Source organism: Pipistrellus kuhlii, unplaced genomic scaffold (genome assembly GCF_014108245.1).
Source record: "Pipistrellus kuhlii isolate mPipKuh1 unplaced genomic scaffold, mPipKuh1.p scaffold_m20_p_1, whole genome shotgun sequence".
In the NCBI taxonomy this organism is placed as follows: Eukaryota; Metazoa; Chordata; class Mammalia; order Chiroptera; family Vespertilionidae; genus Pipistrellus; species Pipistrellus kuhlii.
Window position 1 is genome coordinate 154,120,474 of NW_023425404.1, and position 17,399 is coordinate 154,137,872.

A 17,399-nucleotide genomic window follows, 5' to 3' on the forward strand; every position below is an offset into this window, starting at 1 on the left:
TTGTTAGGAGTAACTAGGTGCACATCCAAGTTGGAATGTTTTATGAATGTCACATACTCGTTGGATTTCAGACTGACTCTGAGAAAGGGAGAAAGGCAGGAACCAATCTCAGAAGCGAAGTGGGGCAGTGGCCATGTTTCTGCCAACCTTGGCACCAGCGGGCAGAGATCTACTTCCCTCAAGCTGCTCCGTGCCAAACGGTGCTGGGCCGGCACCCCTCCAAGATCCGCTATAGACATCGTAACTGTTAGAGTGGGGAGGAGATGCGCGATCACCTTGCTTAACGCTCCCATTAGACAGATGGGAAAACTGAGTGGCACAGTGGCTACAGTGAACTGGTGGCAGAGCTGGGCCACACTGAAGACATCTAATTCCCAGTGTAGGTCCTAGTGGCTCTACCATGCTGATACAAAGAAAAGCCTCTGGAAAATCACTGGTCGCTCCATTCTCCCTGGAGGACTTACACTCATTGTCGCGTTGATCTCTGCCACCGTTTCTTCGTCCGTGGGGAACTGGTATATCTGGACTCCATTGCTGACCAGTTCACTCATGATCTTACTCTTGAATTTGTGTAATTCGTTCTTGGCGATGGTGTCAGCTTTTGCAATTATTGGGATGATGTTTACCTATAAAACAGATACAATTCCAACGTAAGAAAAACAGACAAATGAATAAAAAAATAGGAAATAGATAAGTAAAAACATTAAAACTTCAATTAAAGAATAGAACCTCTGACATAGGTGCGAAATTAAGAAGGTACGGGATGATTTTTTAGTTCCACCTGCGAACACTCTCACTCCCCCCCCTCGGCGCTGGAAGCCTGCTTGCCATTTCCTTCAGCACAGAGCAAAAGGAAATTACTCTGTGAGAATAGGCGATAACAAAGAAGCCTATCCTTGGAATAACCAGCCACTCCTTTGAGACCCCTCCTGCTCCTTGGGAACCTGAGTTTTGCACGTTCATTCCTGGCAGTGTAAAGTTTTCGTTCATTAGAACAGAGTGGAACAGTCAGCTCTATGCAGGAAACATCCTTTTGTCCTTCTGATAACCTGAGGGGAGCACCTAAGTATTCACCAAAACAAACATGGTTTCGCCTACTTTTAAACTTTTCAAAATCACACCAACCAGTTCTCCAGGCCAGAAGGAGACCTATGCCCGAGGCCAGCTCGCTTTCAGCATCAGTGACCTGGGCCAGGGGATGTGACGGCAGAAAGCCCCGAAGAGAGCCTAGTGTCCTGCAGGGCTAGCCCCGGACCCCGAGGTGCGTCTCCCAGCTTCTGTCAGCGCTGTCCGCAGCACACAGTCTTAACAATTCACCTTTAAGATTTACTTTCCTCCGCTCCCTGGCTGGTACCGAGGCTCCAATAAGATGCTGCTGCTGCCATCCGCTACCTGGGACCCTGCTCTCCACCAGCTCCGGTGAAAAGGGACGGGCTCCGGAGAAAGCGTCCTGGCCAGAGGACAGGCTCTATCTAGGGAGGCTTTCCAGGTCACGCCTGCATTCCTTTGATTCTCCTTTTATCCCAAGAGCCAAATAAAAAAAATCCTTGATAAACCAGAATGAGACGACATGTGGACAGAAAACCCTGCTCCTCGACTAACTCCCAATCTCATCACGCTTGGGCTTCCCCCAGCAAGTGGCAGTGGCAGACTACAAACAAAAACACATCTCTGACCGGTGGGGCGGTGGGGCGGAGGGGAGTGGGGGGGAAAGGAGAGAGAAATGGTGGGACATTGGGACCTAAGGAACAGAGACCTCTGGCTCTCACTCGGGCTGGTACACACTGACTATTCAGTTAATATCCACGCAGACAAAACGTCAAGGCCACTGGTGTTGGGCCAATAGGGTCAGAGTAGACAGACAAACCAGGCAATTGAGACTTCAGGTGTCTTTGTCCTCATCCTCAGGGACTTGCAAACCTTTTCTGAAATTATCCTAGTCTTAGTTGGAGTTTGGTAAGACTTTGTATTGAACTCAAAAGGAGGTTTGGATATAAGAGAAAATGCCACAGCTTTGTTCTGTGGTTGTCCTCATTTGCTGCCGATTTATTTCAGAAATCTATTACCTTCCATTTACCTCAAAATGAAAAATTTAATGAACTGAAAGGTAGATCAGTCCCTTGCAAATCTTTGCAGAAACTACCATACCTAGTTTCAGTTTGACCTTAGCTCTCCACTTGACTTGTATAAACAAACCACTGACAATCTGTTTTGTTTTGTTGTTCTGTTTTGTTCAGATGCCCCTTAGTACTAACTACTCCAGTTCTCTGAAAGCAGTTTAACCTGCTTTGTGGTGACTTTTCCTTTGTCACCTGTTTGTTTTTCCACCTTTTCTTTTCCTTTTAAAATCAACTCTACTGCCGAAGCTGGATTGGCTCAGTGGATAGAGTGTTGGCCTTCGGACTGAAGGGTCCCAGGTTCGATTCCGGTCAAGGGCATGTACCTCGGTTGCGGGCACATCCCCAGTAGGGAGTGTGCAACAGGCAACTGATCGATGTTTCTCTCTCATCGATGTTTCTAACTATCCCTCTCTCTTCCTCTCTGTAAAAAATCAATAAAATATATTTAAAAAAATTAAAATCAACTCCACTCAACATTATCCTCTTGGATATGAGCATTAGCCCTGCCTGGTCTATCCACAGCCTCGGTGAGGAAGCCACCTGCCTCTCGGCTCTTTCCCACCCGCTTTCCAGGCTGGACGGCAGGGAACAGCCTATCTGGGCGGGTCCCCCACCTCGGTGCAGATGTGAGGAAGGGTTTCTGTTTACCCTCCAGCAGCACTCCAGCTGCAGTCACCCTTCCAGGCTGCTGGGGTGTTCTCCTGGGCGCCTGAGGCGTTGGCCCTGCATCCGGCCACTGCAGGCCCCCTGCGGGCATCTACCCGGAGCACCGGGGACAGGCTGTGCTTCCAGCACTCTCTCTGCTATGTCCCCCTGGAGAGAAAGCATCTTCACACAGAGTTGTCTGGACAAAGATAAAATAAAGTAACACCCAACAAAACCGCCTAAGGATGACAAGACTTTGTATGGAACTCAAGAGGAAGTGAGAATTTAGGAGAAAATACCATAGCTTCGTTTTTGTGGTTGTTCCCATCTGCTGCTGATTTATTTCAGAAATCGACTATCTTCCATTTACCTCAAAATGGGAAATTAAATGAACTGAAACGCAGATCAGCTCCTTCCTTCAAATGCTGTGGAAAAGAGAGGTTATCAACGTGGAAAGCTCAGGGGTCAAACTGAAACCAGGACTTTATTTGTTTTCAACTCATGGGTGCAGTCAGCCTCAAAATCTAAGACGGACTGTTATCACATAGATGAAACATTAACTTTTTTTTTCTTCATTCTAAACTTCACATTAAAGCCGCACCTTTTAAGAGACTTAGCGTAAGTTTTTAAGGAAACCAAGAAATGGTAAGTTTATGCTTCAATCTCGCTAAATGTAACCCCTCTTGTGACCATTTCCCTGTCTCCACTAAGTAATCTCCCAACTCACCAGACCAGACACTGACGCTAATTTAGGAAGGAAAAATAGCCCTGGCCAGTGTGGCTCATGTGGTTGGCTGTTGTCCTGTGTACCGGGAGGTTGCCGGTTCGACTCCTGTTCAGGACACATGCCCACGTTGCAGGCTCAAAGCCCAGTAGGGGGCTTGCAGGAGGCAGTCAATAGATGGATGTTTCTCTCTCGTTGATATTTCTCTTTCTTTCTCTCTCTCTCTAAAAAACCAAATCAAATCAACCAATCAATCAATCAATAAACTATTTAAAAAATAAGAAAAACACCTAAAAATACTTTGTAACAAAGCTACATGGCTTTGTTTTTTTGTTTTCTCCTAACATCCAGAGAAGTTTTGAAGCATTTTTCTCACGTTGCTCAACCCTATGGTTCTATAAACCAGAAAACACAAATGATGGGGTTGGGGAAGAACAGGCAGAGCATGGGGGTTTTCAGGGCCATAAAACTACGGTGTCTGATACTATAATGATGGATACATGTCATTACACATTTGTTCAAACCCACAGAATGCACACCAAGAGGGAACCTTAATGTAAACTATGGACTTTCAATTTTAACAAATGCACCACTCTGAAGGAGGACGCTAGTAATGGGGGGGACTGGGCATGGGGCAAGGGGCGGGGGTATGTGAGAAATCTATGTCCCTCCCTCTTAATTTTGCTATGAACCCATAACTATTCTAAAAAACGTGGTTTTTTTTGTTTGTTTGTTTGTTTTTTTTACAACAAAACAAAAAACATTTACACTGAAAGCAGAGAATAACGTGGGGCCTTGGAACAAAGGTGAGCGGACAGGAGCATGGCGGGGAGCAGACGGGCAGTGAGTACCTTACTGTCCAGCTTCTTCATGGTGACCAGGTCCAGGGACTTCAGGGAGTGCCCAGTCGGGGCGATGAAGTAGAGGCACGCATGAATCCTGGTGTCGTGGTAGTTGAAGAGAGACCGTTTGATCTTCAGTTCCTCCTGTAAGTAGGCCTCAAACTGGGCATCGATGTACTCCACAATGGGCTTGTAGCTGGAATGCAGAAGAACCTTCTCTAAAGCACACTTCCCATCAGCACGCTTCTAGTCGAGGCCCCTCCGGCAGTTCAGCGTGGTACAGTGCTCAAGGAATGTCTACGGTTCCCCTGGCCCGAGAGCTAAAGCCCCCTCCCCTGCATCCAGGGCCTTCTGTCTGTCTTGGGTCCCACACCATCCCGGCTCACTGTTTCTGGCCGAGCCACGCACACCAAGCTCTGCCTTCCCGCCTTGGCTCACGCTAGCTCTTCTACCTGGGACAGTCTCCTTCCCATCCCTGACCTGCCGAACAGTCATTCTCTGAAACAGAGGATAAACAAGTGTAGCCTGCGGTCGACTCCGCCATGGAACCCTTGAAGAGACTGCTAAGAGGCGGTGGCATTCTTTCCTCTTGGGGCAAAACTGAGCCTGCAAGTCTGTCCCAACAAAGTGTGCTGACGGCCTGCACCAACAGACTGGCTCTGGTGCACAAACTAAAGCTGGTCTGTGACTTCAGGGTATGGCCTCCTATTGGGAGCCCTGGCCCGGTCCCCTGCCTGCTCCTCAGGAGGTTAGGCGTCCTCTGGGCGCCCAGAAAGCCCTGTCACATGCCAGGATTTCAGCTATAAACCGAAATGCCTGGACCACTGTGATCTTCTAGGTCCTTCCCAATTCTAAATGTTATGACTTGAAGATGCATTTTATAACCCTCTGCTCACCAAGTTATAATTCAAATCTTTTCTGGGTGATTATGTATGGTTCGATGACCTGACCATAAACACACCATGAAAAGCACATCAGGTGGTGTACAGGTCACTGGATAAGCCATGAACTCTCCCGGGTCCCAGGGGACCAGCTGCTCAGGAGAGGTTGGTCAGCAGCAATGAGACCAGCCTATTGGGAATACAAAAGGTTGAATCTCCCCAACTTACTATGGTGCTGGAGGAATGATTTAAACTTTAAGAAATAGAAAAGCCTTCCAACACTAAACCCCAGGACTATAAATTAACTGAAACCCCTGAAAGGGAACTACAAATCTTTTAAAATGTAGTTGACATCAGACACCATAAGTGAAAAACAAAAACAAAATAAAAATAAAACAGAGAAACCAAACAAATTTATGACTCAAACCAAAACCGTCAAATAAAAAGCTTTACAATGACATTTTTCTTGGAAACTTATCACAAAATCCTTGGTTCATTTTAAGCAGACAAGTCTCTAGAGGCTAAAAAAAGTGGAATGTGCCTCAGCAATAAGCACAAGGTTCTCAATCATGGCAAGCAAGATTCCAATGAAAAGGATGAGCAAGGGATAAGTCTTCTAAGTTTTTCAATTTTAAAATATAGGCAGGCATTATATAACAATAGTAATCCTCATCTTTATTCCAGGATAGTTATATAGGATGGTGGTTAGAAGCATAGATGCAAGCTAGACCACCTCAGACCACAGTCAGGCTCTACAACTTATAACTGTGTGACTCTGAGAAAGTTACTAACTCTCTCTGTGTCTTAGTTTCCTCACAGATAAATCCAGGACAAAAATGGTATCTATATGGAAAGCTATTGTGGTAAACAAGTGAGCTAATATATGTAAAGAACAAGCACATAAAGTAAGATATAACTATTTCACTGTCATCTAAGAAACAACAAATAAGAAATAGCACCCTAACCTGTTTGGCTCAGTGGATGGAGCATAGGCCTGCGGACTCAGGGGTCCCCAGGTTCGATTCCAGTCAGGGGCATGTACCTTGATTGCAAGCACATCCCAGGTAAGGAGGTGTGCAGGAGGCGGCAGATTGATGTTTCTCTCTCATCGATGTTTCTAACTCTATCCCTCTCCCTTTCTCTCTAAAAAAAATCAAAAAAAATATATTAAAAAAAAAAAAGAAATAGCATGCCTAACATTTTTATTTACTTTTAATATATTTTATTGATTTTTTTTTACAGAGAAGAGGAGAGAGAGATAGAGAGTTAGAAACATTGATGAGAGAGAAACATCAATCATCTGCCTCTTACACACACCCCCACTGGGGATGTGCCCGCAACCAAGGTGTATTCCCTTGACCGGAATCAAACCTGGGACCTTTCAGTCTGCAGGCCCGATGCTCTACCCACTGAGCCAAACCGGTTTCGGCTTGCCTGACATTTTTCAAAGACAAAGGGAAAAAAACACAAGAGAACTTTCCCCTCACCTGGTTCCATGGCAACCCCTCTGCCACTGAGCTCATACCCAGCCAGGGAGGGGTCAGTCCAATGAAGGCCAGTCTCCTGGCACTGAGGCATGTGTTGGGGGAACCAAGACCCTCCCCCAGCACCCTCCCAGCCCCAAGGGGAGGAAAAGCAGCTCACAGCAGCTGTTCCCCAGTTTCTGATTTGCTTCTCAGCACCTCCTCCCCAGCAGTTGTCCAAGCATGTTCTGCTTTCTATTAATTTCCCTTTTAGCCTCTGGTTTGATTCTTGGAGCATCAGCGGTCTGGTAGGGTTAATTATGCTGATGAAATACTTCCAGTGGCTTTATCCTCTGGTTCACAAATATTTTTCATGTTAAAAAAAAAAAAAAATGGAGAGAGAAAGAGAATCATCAATGATGGGAGAGAATCATTGATTGGCTGCCTCCTGCATGCGCCCCTCCCCGCCACTGGAGATTGAGCCTGCAACCTGGGCATGTGCCCTGACTGGAATCGAACCATGACCTCCTGGTTCATAAGTTGATGCTCTATCACTGAGCCATGCCAGTCAGGCCCATCATCTCTCCATTTCAAGTGAGGAAAGCTTTCTGCCCTAGATTCAATATAGCTGAGGAAATCTATTGTTCCCTTACATCTCAGGCCTCCTCTGGCTTCCTGTTACGGAGTGCTGGCCAATCTTTCCATCTCCTTTTTCTCTGCATGGTCTCCCTGGAAAGTCACAGCTTTTCCTGTTTCATTTGCCACCCACCCGATGATGATCCACAAATCTCCACTTCCAGCTCCAATCCTTCACCTGAGCATCCGACTGCCTACTAGATGTCTCCAGGTGCTCTCCTAGCGAAATGAGTCTAAAACCAAACACTTCATCTTGCCCCCAAGCCCACACTTTCCCACATCCCTCAGCACAGCGGATGGCACCTCCATCCACACCGCTGGTCAAGGCGGAAACCTCGGTTTCCCCTTCCTACCTCCCACACACAAAAGCCCATCTATTTTGTGTATTGATCTAACCCAGTGTTTCCCAAAGTGTGGTACGCGTACCCCCAGGGGTATGGGAAGAGTTTGGTGGGGGTACGTGTTGCACCGGAGTTTGGTGGGGATATGCACTGCACCGTGCTTAGCTGCGCCTAATTCTCTGTTCTCATGAGTACGAGGGGTACCCAGCGAGACGAAAATTATAGAAGGGGTACACATATGTCAAAAGTTTGGGAAACACTGATCTAATCTAATAAGAAATGCACTCCGGGAGAACTCTACCCAAATCACTAGTCCTGTGTGGAATATTTAATTATGCTGATGAAATAGTTCCAGTGGCTTGATCCTCTGTTCACAACCCTTCACACAAATCCTCTGCCCTGTCTCCTCTCCTCTCCACTTCCCTTCCCAGCATTTCAGTGACAAAGACAAGGACGCTGACTCCCTATTTTGCCTTTTGCCAGCTTCCCTTCTTATAGAAAGGACACCTATTTATATTCAGTGTGGCCGATGCTAACGTCCCTGGATGGCAGCCATGTAAACCAGAGGAAATGGGGGGCGGGGAGAGCACATCATATCCAGCCCTTCCATTTTCACATGATTTCCTTTTATGGCATGGGGCTATTCCCTTTTACCCACCACTCATTTTTTTCACATTCCTCCAGCCATGAACAACACAATAAAAGGGCAAATGTTTGACTATGAAACTGATGGACTATATGTCCACACAAAATTTCTTATCCACCCACTGATCATTCGTGCAAAATAGCCAATGCCATCATTCAGGGCTGACTCTCAATTTTATAAATGACCAGGCACCTACCACATATATATATATATATATATATATATATATATATATATATATATATATATATATATATATATATATATATATATATTATCTTGCTATCTGTTAGCCAAAGTTAATTTTCATTATTTAAAAAAAAAAAAAAAATTCGCCCTAACCAGTTTGGCTCAGTGGATAGAGCATTGGCCTGTGGACTGAAATGTCCCAGGTTTGATACTGGTCAAGAGCATGTACCTTGGTTGCAGGCACATCACCAGTAGGAGGAGGTGTGCAGGAGGTGGCTAATCAATGTTTCTCTCTCACTGATGTTTCTAATTCTCTATCCCTCTCCCTTCCTCTCTGTAAAAAAATCAATAAAATATATTTAAATTTTTTTTCATGTTAAAAAAAAAATTAGAAATCAAAGACCAAACAGTCTACTTCAATTCCATTTTTATAACTCTAATGAAGACTTCATAAGTTTGAGGATTCTCTCTAAGTGAATTTTAACCATTCATGCTCTTCAGGCTGTTTATCATTCTAGTTAATAAGCCACTGTCAGTCTATCTCCATCTCCCAAAGGAAGGGCTAATTATTCGATTTCCAGCTCTACAGCAACATTTGGTTTCCTCCTTCTCCAGACCCCTTTCCTTCTTCACTGAAGAGCACAGACAACAAAACAAGGAAGTCCTTAATCCACAAAGAGTTAACCTGCTATTAAACATAACAGGAAACCTTACCAGATCTCTCTTCCTGCCTCCTTCTAGCTAGCCTGGTCCCAGGCAGATAATGCTGCAGGAATGCTGACATGTCCGAAGCCTATATAAACAAACTGGGACATTCTTGAGGTCTTGCATCAATGGCAGAAAAGCTTGCCTAATCCCCACACTAGTAAAATAATCATGGGTTCAGAGACACAGCACATCCTTTACCATACGGTTACATAACATTGCAAAAATGCGTATCCCACTTCCAATTTTTTGATGGACGCAGGGCCTATCTGAACAACTATTTTAAACAGTAGTCATTTGGGCTCACAGTCCATAGTGTCAACACTGCCTTCTGGGGCACAGAGTTCTAAATGCCACTGAAAGATGTTATGCAACAGCTGTCAAGAAATTTCAGAAGAAAAAAAAATATTTGGTATCTAGGTTAGGTTAATATCACACTTCCTCTCTTCTAAATCTCCTTGGAGACTACTATTTGACCCAAATGAGTCAGATAATTTCTTAAAGAGGCCTCCAGCTGCAGCGATGAGGATCGGCACAGGACCAGCCACTTGTTGGTCAGAGCAGGTGAGTGCATACTCACCCATCTAAGGCAAAGTGCCTGGTTAGAGGCGGGGCACAAGCGTAGGGGCAGGACTGAAGCAGGACGCTGAGCTGGAATAGCACGTGGCATCTCAGCAGCTGGATGCTGGAGGACAGTCTCATTCCTGCAGAAGGGGATCCTAAAAGGGTCCAGTTGCTGCCTTCCCAACGGAGTGCACAGACTTTAACCCCAGGGAGAAACCGTGCGGGTTGGAGATGGAGACACGCCTTGCTCTGAGTGTGCACTGGGATTGCTCAGTGACCAGGAGCCCCAGCTCTCTCCTGGGCTCCCACAATGCACCTGTGCTCTTCATCGGGTCACCAGGGTTTTCTCTTCATCCACTCCACTTGGCATTACCAACAGCCTTCAGGCAATAGCCTCGCCATCGTTGCTTGGCACTGAGGCCGTAAGTTAAGAGCAACTGCTCAGCTGCAGGGGCTGAGCTCAGCTGTCCCCGACTCCTACACAATGTACAGATAGTCCATTTTGACCAGCAAAATGACATCTCTCACTACGTCTAACACGTTCTTCTGTTATTACCGGACAATGTTTATTGAAGAACATTTAAATTGCTCTATAGATAAAAATAGAGCTCAGCTATATAAGGAATTACGTATTTCTCTGTCACTATCATGGTGCTCATATAGATAAGGGAGAGTTAAAATCCAGGGTGGGCAAAAGTAGGTTTTTAGTCGTGAGTACACGAAACAGACTTAATTCTTATATTACTATTTATTAATTATTGTATTACTTTCCATACAAACAACTGTAAACCTACTTTTTTGCGCACCCCCCCACCCCCCCCCATATCTATCTAGGCCAGTGGTCAGCAAACCGCAGCTCACGAGCCACATGCGGCTCTTTGGCCCCTTGAGTGTTCTAACGCCACTTCTTCAAAATAGACTCGCCCAGGCCAAAAAACAACTTCTGCACATGGGCCACAAAGTTTTAATCGCACTGTACGTGTGCACCCGCACGTGGTATTTTGTGGAAGAGCCACACTCAAGGGGCCAAAGAGCCACAGGTGGCTCGTGAGCTACAGTTTGCCGACCACTGATCTAGGCAATGCACATTTCTAGATAAGAAATAGTTCAAGTTCCTTTATACAAAACACATGTATATAACATACATAGTTTTGAATAAAAATCCAAACAAGAAAAACCTAATGAAGTTTCTGAGCACTAAGTAAACATACCATCATTGGTTGACGTGGTGTTTTATTCCCATAATGCTGTCACTGCTCAAAAATGTCCCTGGAAGCCCCCCTCCTGAACGCATCTTTGGGCCTGAGACAGTTTTATTTTAACTTTCTCAAACTTCTTTTGAGATAAAATGTGATATTTAAAAGTCAGCCAGACACTAAGATTTTCCCAACAGATCTTTCATAAAAAATGTTTTCTTCACTTAGGGTTTTTAGGAGCAACCCAAGGCAGAAGTCACACAGGGAAAAGGGTTCTTCTTGCAGGCGATGGTGGAAGCATCTGGCTATCTGCACACACCTGGTGGCGGTTCTAGGGACCCAGCCCAGAGTCACCGCTGGCTGGTGGCAGGGGTTTCCGCTAACTGTCCTGTGGGGCAGTTACATGTTTCTATTCCTTTAGATTGACTTTCCCGATGGGAAATCCCCCAAACCTGGCTCCCTGGCCCTCCTGGAAAAATGCCACAAGTGATCTTATTCCTCCCAACACATCCCGTTTCCGCTTACACTAGCTGGAATCAATCACACAGGCTGTTTCTGACCTGAAGAAAATTTCTCAGGACGAGAATGTCTCATCTTTTCGTAGATACAGTTGGATCAACTCCCATCATCAGTGAACAGTCAGCATTTGAATTTACCGGTCACGCCATTGCCTCATCCATTTACATCCCCACGAAATCCCAAGATATACCTGTCGTCTTTATTTATCTGGTCTCCAAATCCCACGGTGTCCACGATGGTTAATTTCAGCCGGACGTTGCTTTCCTGGAGCTCGTAACTTCTGGCTTTTAACCGGACGCCTGGCTCGTTGTGAGTAGCGGGGTCACTTTCAAACTTGGTGTTGAATAAAGTGTCCATTAACGTGGACTTGCCGATGCCCGTCTCACCTACGTGACCACAGGGGAGGAATCGGAGAGCGTGTCAGTGCCTCACAAGAGTGTTTCATGACCATGTCTGTACAACTTCTAAAAAAGTTACCATCACCAGTACGCCCTCCAAAACAAGACCGTTCTTTCCCGGTGAGCTGTATCCAATACCTCCTTAGAAATGTCTTAGTAAGTTTTAGAAATGATTCAGCAGAAAAAATCTTGGACTTACTGATCAAGATACTCTTCTATAGCTCTAGAGAAACAACCTGTTTGTACATTACAAAGACGTAACAGGTATCTCTTCTCCTAATTGTTGGTGTGTAAAACTGTTACCTAAAAGAAATTATACTGCTGAGTTTCTGTTACTAGAAAGAAAGACATACTCCTTTTATATTGAATTATCTGAGACCAGGTACTGTTGCTATAAAGGATGACATTTTCCAGAACGACGCTTTTGAAAATAACGGTAATAATCACACACCCACTAAGTGACGGAGGGCTGATTTTGTGCTAGGTGCTGTGGCAAGACCTTCCAATGCCTGAGCTAGTTAAGCCCTATCACAATCCTCCATGAAGCAAGCAGGTGCTCCCGTCCCCTCCGTTTCACAGTCGGGGCAACGAAGGCTCAGGTAGGGTGTAGGTAACTTGCCTGAAGTCACATTATTAAGTGGCAGAGCAGGGTGCTAGCCCATCTGTGTGACGAACACCTACCCTGAGCCAACAGAGCCAATCCTGACTTTCCTATTACAGCAAAAGCTGCCTGCCTATTATTTCCCAACTATAGTTATGAGTTTGTGTCAGTCCTCTATATCAGAGGTTCTCAACCTTCCTAATGCCTCGACCCTTTAATACAGTTCCTCATGGTGTGGTGACCCCCAACCATAAAAATATTGTCGTTGCTACATAACTGTAATTTTGCTACTGTGATGAATTGTAATGTAAATATCTGTTTTCCGATGGTCTTAGGTGACCCTGCTAGCAGTTCTCAACCTGTGTGTCTCTCAACCCATGTGTCTCGCAACCCATCGGAAAACACAGGTATTTATATTATGATTCATAACAGGAGCAACAAAAATAATTTTGTAGTTGGGAGTCATCACATGATGAACTGTATTGAAGGGTCGCGGCACTAGGAAGGCTGAGAACCACTGCTCTATATGACCCTCATTGTCTTTTCCTATTCAGCTGGAGTCCAGATAGCTCTCCCAGCTTCAGAGTGATGTCTGCAACAATGAAACTGAGTCATGTTAAATGACCTCCCAACAGTGGCCTTACTAATTCACACAGATAATTTAAGTCACTAAGTGTTTACCGAGAGCCTAATATGTGCAGAGCAGAGTGGCAGGTTCCTGGTACCACTCTACCAATCAAATGGCGAGACTCAAATGAGGAGCTAAAAGAGCTTTAGCCTGACCTTCATCATAAAACCAAGCAAAATCCTCCTTCATTCTAATTCCCAAATTAATTCTGAATCAAAAATAGTTGGCAAGGTGCTGGTGTTAGTGATTAAGTATGTGATGGTGGGAAAAGGGAAGTAGAAATCAAAGAATATTATCCATCGGAAAGACTTTTTATTTTGAATTTGGAAAATCTCCCTGTTAGATTTCCAACTCAATCTGAGCATGCTAATATGCTGCAACCCTCCCAACAAATCCTAGAAACAGTTCCTCTTCTCAAGGGTCTTAATAATGCCGGTTAGGATGGTGACCACTGCAGGGGAAAGAAGAACTCTGGGACTTACAGCCCTGAGGCAAGTCTCCCATTGTAATGGCAAAACCCACTTAACAACCGTAAACTCCATATTACTCACTGTTTTCCAACATAATGCAAAAGTGAAGTAGGATGGAGTTTCTCTGGATCTGAGCTTTCTCTAGTTAGCAGCCTTGTGTGGCTTGCCATTGACTGCAATGATTCACTTAGAGGATGAGTCGGTCAAGTTTGTTTGCCTTACTTTTTAACCTTGCCCATTGGGCCCCGGATACACAAAAGATCAAAGCATTTCCTCTCCTTTCAGCCTTCATTCAGCCAGTATTTTTCCACTGCTTACTCCATACCAAGCACTGTGTCACATTCTGGGACTACGAGGAACTAGCCTGCAGTGGTACTCTCCCACACCATAGAATCTGACCCGGAACATGACTGAATGAATACCAATCAGACTCTAATTTATTATGGTGGGGATAATATTCTAAGTGTCTGCCTTAACCACGTTCCTCTTCTGAGCAAGACGATACTTTATACCTCGTGACCACAGGGAACTAAACCAGGGCTGGCGTCCTGAGCAGAGGCACCCATGGAAGCCTAACCATGATGCTCTTAGACAGTGCCCCATCTTGGGCAGCGACCTGTCTGTCCAATCAGAACTCCCCTCCTTGGCAGTCTGAGTGAGAGATACACAATCTGCACACATGGCAAAGGCATAAGAAAAGATACACAGAGAGAGAGTAAGCAGAAGCCACGAAGCAGCAAAGGCTTCCAGTAAATGGAAGATGCTGACAGGCCATTAGCTGGGAATATAGAAGAGAGCAGATAGACACAAATAGAGCTAAGTGTCTGAAATTCAATCTATACTAAGTAAAGGGTAATATGCTAATTAGGGTGGATGTCTTTCAGATGTACATCCTGACAAAGCCACAGCCGCTACAAGGCCCGGGGCTCAGGCAGCTGCCGCGGCTGGCAGTGGCAGCAGCAGCAGCAACGGCAGCGGGGTGATGGAGATGGTGCCTTCCCCTGATCAGCCCGGTTGCCTCCCGGAGAAGGAAGCAGTCAGTAGGACATCCCCTGAGGACTCCTGGACTGTGAGAGGGGGCAGGCCAGGCTAAGCCCCCCACTCCCACCCCACCCCCAGTGCACGAATTTTCCGTGCACCAGACTTCCAGTCATTAATAATACTTGAGCATTTACTATGTGACAAGCAAAGGTGCTGGGCATAAAATGGTGAATAAAAAGAGACAGCAGACACTGAGTGAACGTCTGTAACGTCCTGGATGTCATTCCAGATCTCCGTGAAGTCTGCCTGTGTAGCAGCTGAGATGTTTTCCTGTCTTCCTTACCTTCCTGAATATTCTTACCAAAAGGCCTGTAGTGAGAGTAATCTAAACTAGTCTGTGCTCCCTAACATGACAGAGCTCAACAAACATATCCATGATTCGTGGCTTAACAAAATAACTTTGAGCAAATCAAAGTTACTGTATAATACATACAGAAAGAAAACAGGGATCTCACTCTTTTTAAAAAATATATATATATTTTTATTGATTTTAGAGAGGAAGGGAGAGGAAGAGAGAGATAGAAACATCAATAAGAGAGAATCATTGACCGGCCACCTCCTGGGGATGTAGCCCACAACCCAGGCATGTGCCCTTGACCAGAATCAATCCTGGGACCCTTCAGTCCGCAGGCCGACACTCTATCCACTGAGCCAAACAAGCTAGGGCAGGGATCTCACTCTTAGGGTACTTAGAATCAGGTAGGAAACCCAATACTGTAGGTACTCCAGTGATTTTATGTCCCTGTCACACATGTAACTTTTTCAAGTGCAGCAAACTTATTTTACGATTTACTTATTTTCAGGCCATGGACAAAGGGACGATAGCAGAACTACCTTATAAGGTAAAGGTTCTGTCTGTAGAAAGTGATCCATTCAACTTTCATCTCTTTCCCTAAGGACAGCAATAAAGCCTTCCATTTCCATGGTAGGGACTCTCCGTTACTATTGCAGGACTGAAATTATCATCTCATTGACTTGGCTGAGAATTAGCTAAAGCTCTCGTCAATCAGGAACACTAAGTGCTTTGCTTTTTTTTTTTTTTTTAAGGTAATTTTAATGATCATTTACATTAGGGAGGAAATTATGAACAATTAGCATTCCAGGCCCTACTTACAGCTCAGGGTTAATCAGTGGGTTGGGAAAACCACTGTTCCTTTAAATTTCAGAGGGCTTTACTTTCCATTTCTAGGCCCTGTGCTTTTAAGAGCTGTAATTAGATACAGCTACTCCAGAAGCAGTGTGATTCACCAAAAGTACTCTTCAGTTCAGTAAGAAGTGACAGCTTTTGGGATAAAAGTAATTCTAGAACCAGGAGAGCTTTTCAGTGCATTAGTTTTGAGGCCTCTCTCTGGCCTCCAAAAGGAGGACATTTTCTCTACTTTTGAGAAGAATATTTCTGTTCATTCCAACTGAGTAACGGAAAGCCTACCAGGCAATTCTTACTAAACAGCGGTGACACTATTTTGAGAAAATTAATGACTGACACCAACCAACTCTGAAGTATTTCCAAACTCTTTAGCAGAATACCTGGCCTTCATTAAAAGTTAATTGGAAAGAAAAATAATCCTGATGATCTTTTATGCTGAGATTTGCAACTTGGATAGATTTTTTTCAAGTTTGTTGTTTTGTGTGTGTGTGTTTTTTGTATGTGTGTATGTATGTATGTTTTTTCTGTTGTAAGTTCATCTACCTGAATGCTTAGTTGTTAGAATAATTAGAGATTTACTTTTGTAGCGCCCCTTGTTGTTTTGTGGTTTTTGTTTTTTTTGTTTTGTGTGTGTGTGTGTATGTATGTTTTTTTCTGTTGTAAGTTCATCTATCTGAATGCTTAGTTGTTAGAATAATTAGAGATTTACTTTTATAGCGCCCCACCTCTCACCCCCCACCTTGGCTTCTGTTTTTCTGCTCCAGCTGACACTGGTGAGCATGACACCAAGGTCACAGCAGAAAGCAGCCCCGCCCCTTCCATTCAGTTCTCAGGCTTACTGAATCTACAAGCTCTTAGTGGGACATTAAAAGAACAAACAAGCAGCCAAAACCGGTTTGGCTCAGTGGATAGAGCGTGGGCCTGCAGACTGAAGGGTCCCAGGTTCGATTCCGGTCAAGGGTGTGTGCCTTGGTTGCGGCACATCCCCAGTGGGGGGTGTGCAAGAGGCAGCTGATCAATGTTTCTCTCATCGATGTTTCTAACTATCTCTCTCCATTCCTCTCTGTAAAAAATCAATAAAATATATATTTTTTAAAAAGAACAAACAAGCAAAAAACCCAACAACAACAAACTAGGAGGACTATATTATTAATTAATTAGAAGGGAATTATAGATGGATGCTCTGTGATGCAGCATTTTCACTCTGACGGCCAAGGCTGAGTACTGGAATGATTAGCCAGTCCCTGTGCAGGGAGGCCTGCCACCTGCTCTAAAGACTCTCCCTTTCATTCTTGGTTGGAGCCAGATAACCAGAGAGCTGTGTGCCCAAGCTGTGTCGTTTCATCCCTTCGGAGAATCGCCTTTGATGGAACATGCGTTGGCTAATCCCACCGCCTGCATGAGGGATTTGAAAGAAAAGCATGTGACTCCTGGCATCGCATGGGTCCATCGCACTGACCTGGGGACGCTCAGGAACCAGACTGAGATGTGGGGACATGTGTCTTTTCTTCTTCCAGGTGAAGTTGTGCTTCCCCTAGGGCAACTCTCATTTTAACTTCACAGATACTATAAACCTGCCATTGTTAAACTGTTAACATATTTGACGCATAACAAGTGCTCAATACGCATCTGCTGAATGGCTC

The 17,399-nt window shown here is 44.9% G+C and overlaps 1 protein-coding gene across 11 annotated transcripts in view; it reads right to left on the minus strand.

The window, feature by feature from the left end:
* SEPTIN11 (septin 11) overlaps positions 1-17,399 on the minus strand; it is an 89,783-nt gene that overhangs the window by 18,753 nt on the left and 53,631 nt on the right. For all 11 annotated transcript variants that reach the window (XR_006739723.1, XR_006739725.1, XM_045571517.1 and 8 more), the window contains exons 3-5: positions 11,662-11,857; positions 4,341-4,527; positions 465-626 (exon numbers count right to left, since the gene is read on the minus strand). Coding sequence is in view for 9 of the 11 variants with exons in the window: in XM_045571517.1 (XP_045427473.1) it covers positions 465-626; positions 4,341-4,527; positions 11,662-11,857 (545 nt within the window). In the remaining 2 variants the exon portion in view is untranslated. The remainder of the gene's footprint in view (positions 1-464; positions 627-4,340; positions 4,528-11,661; positions 11,858-17,399) is intronic.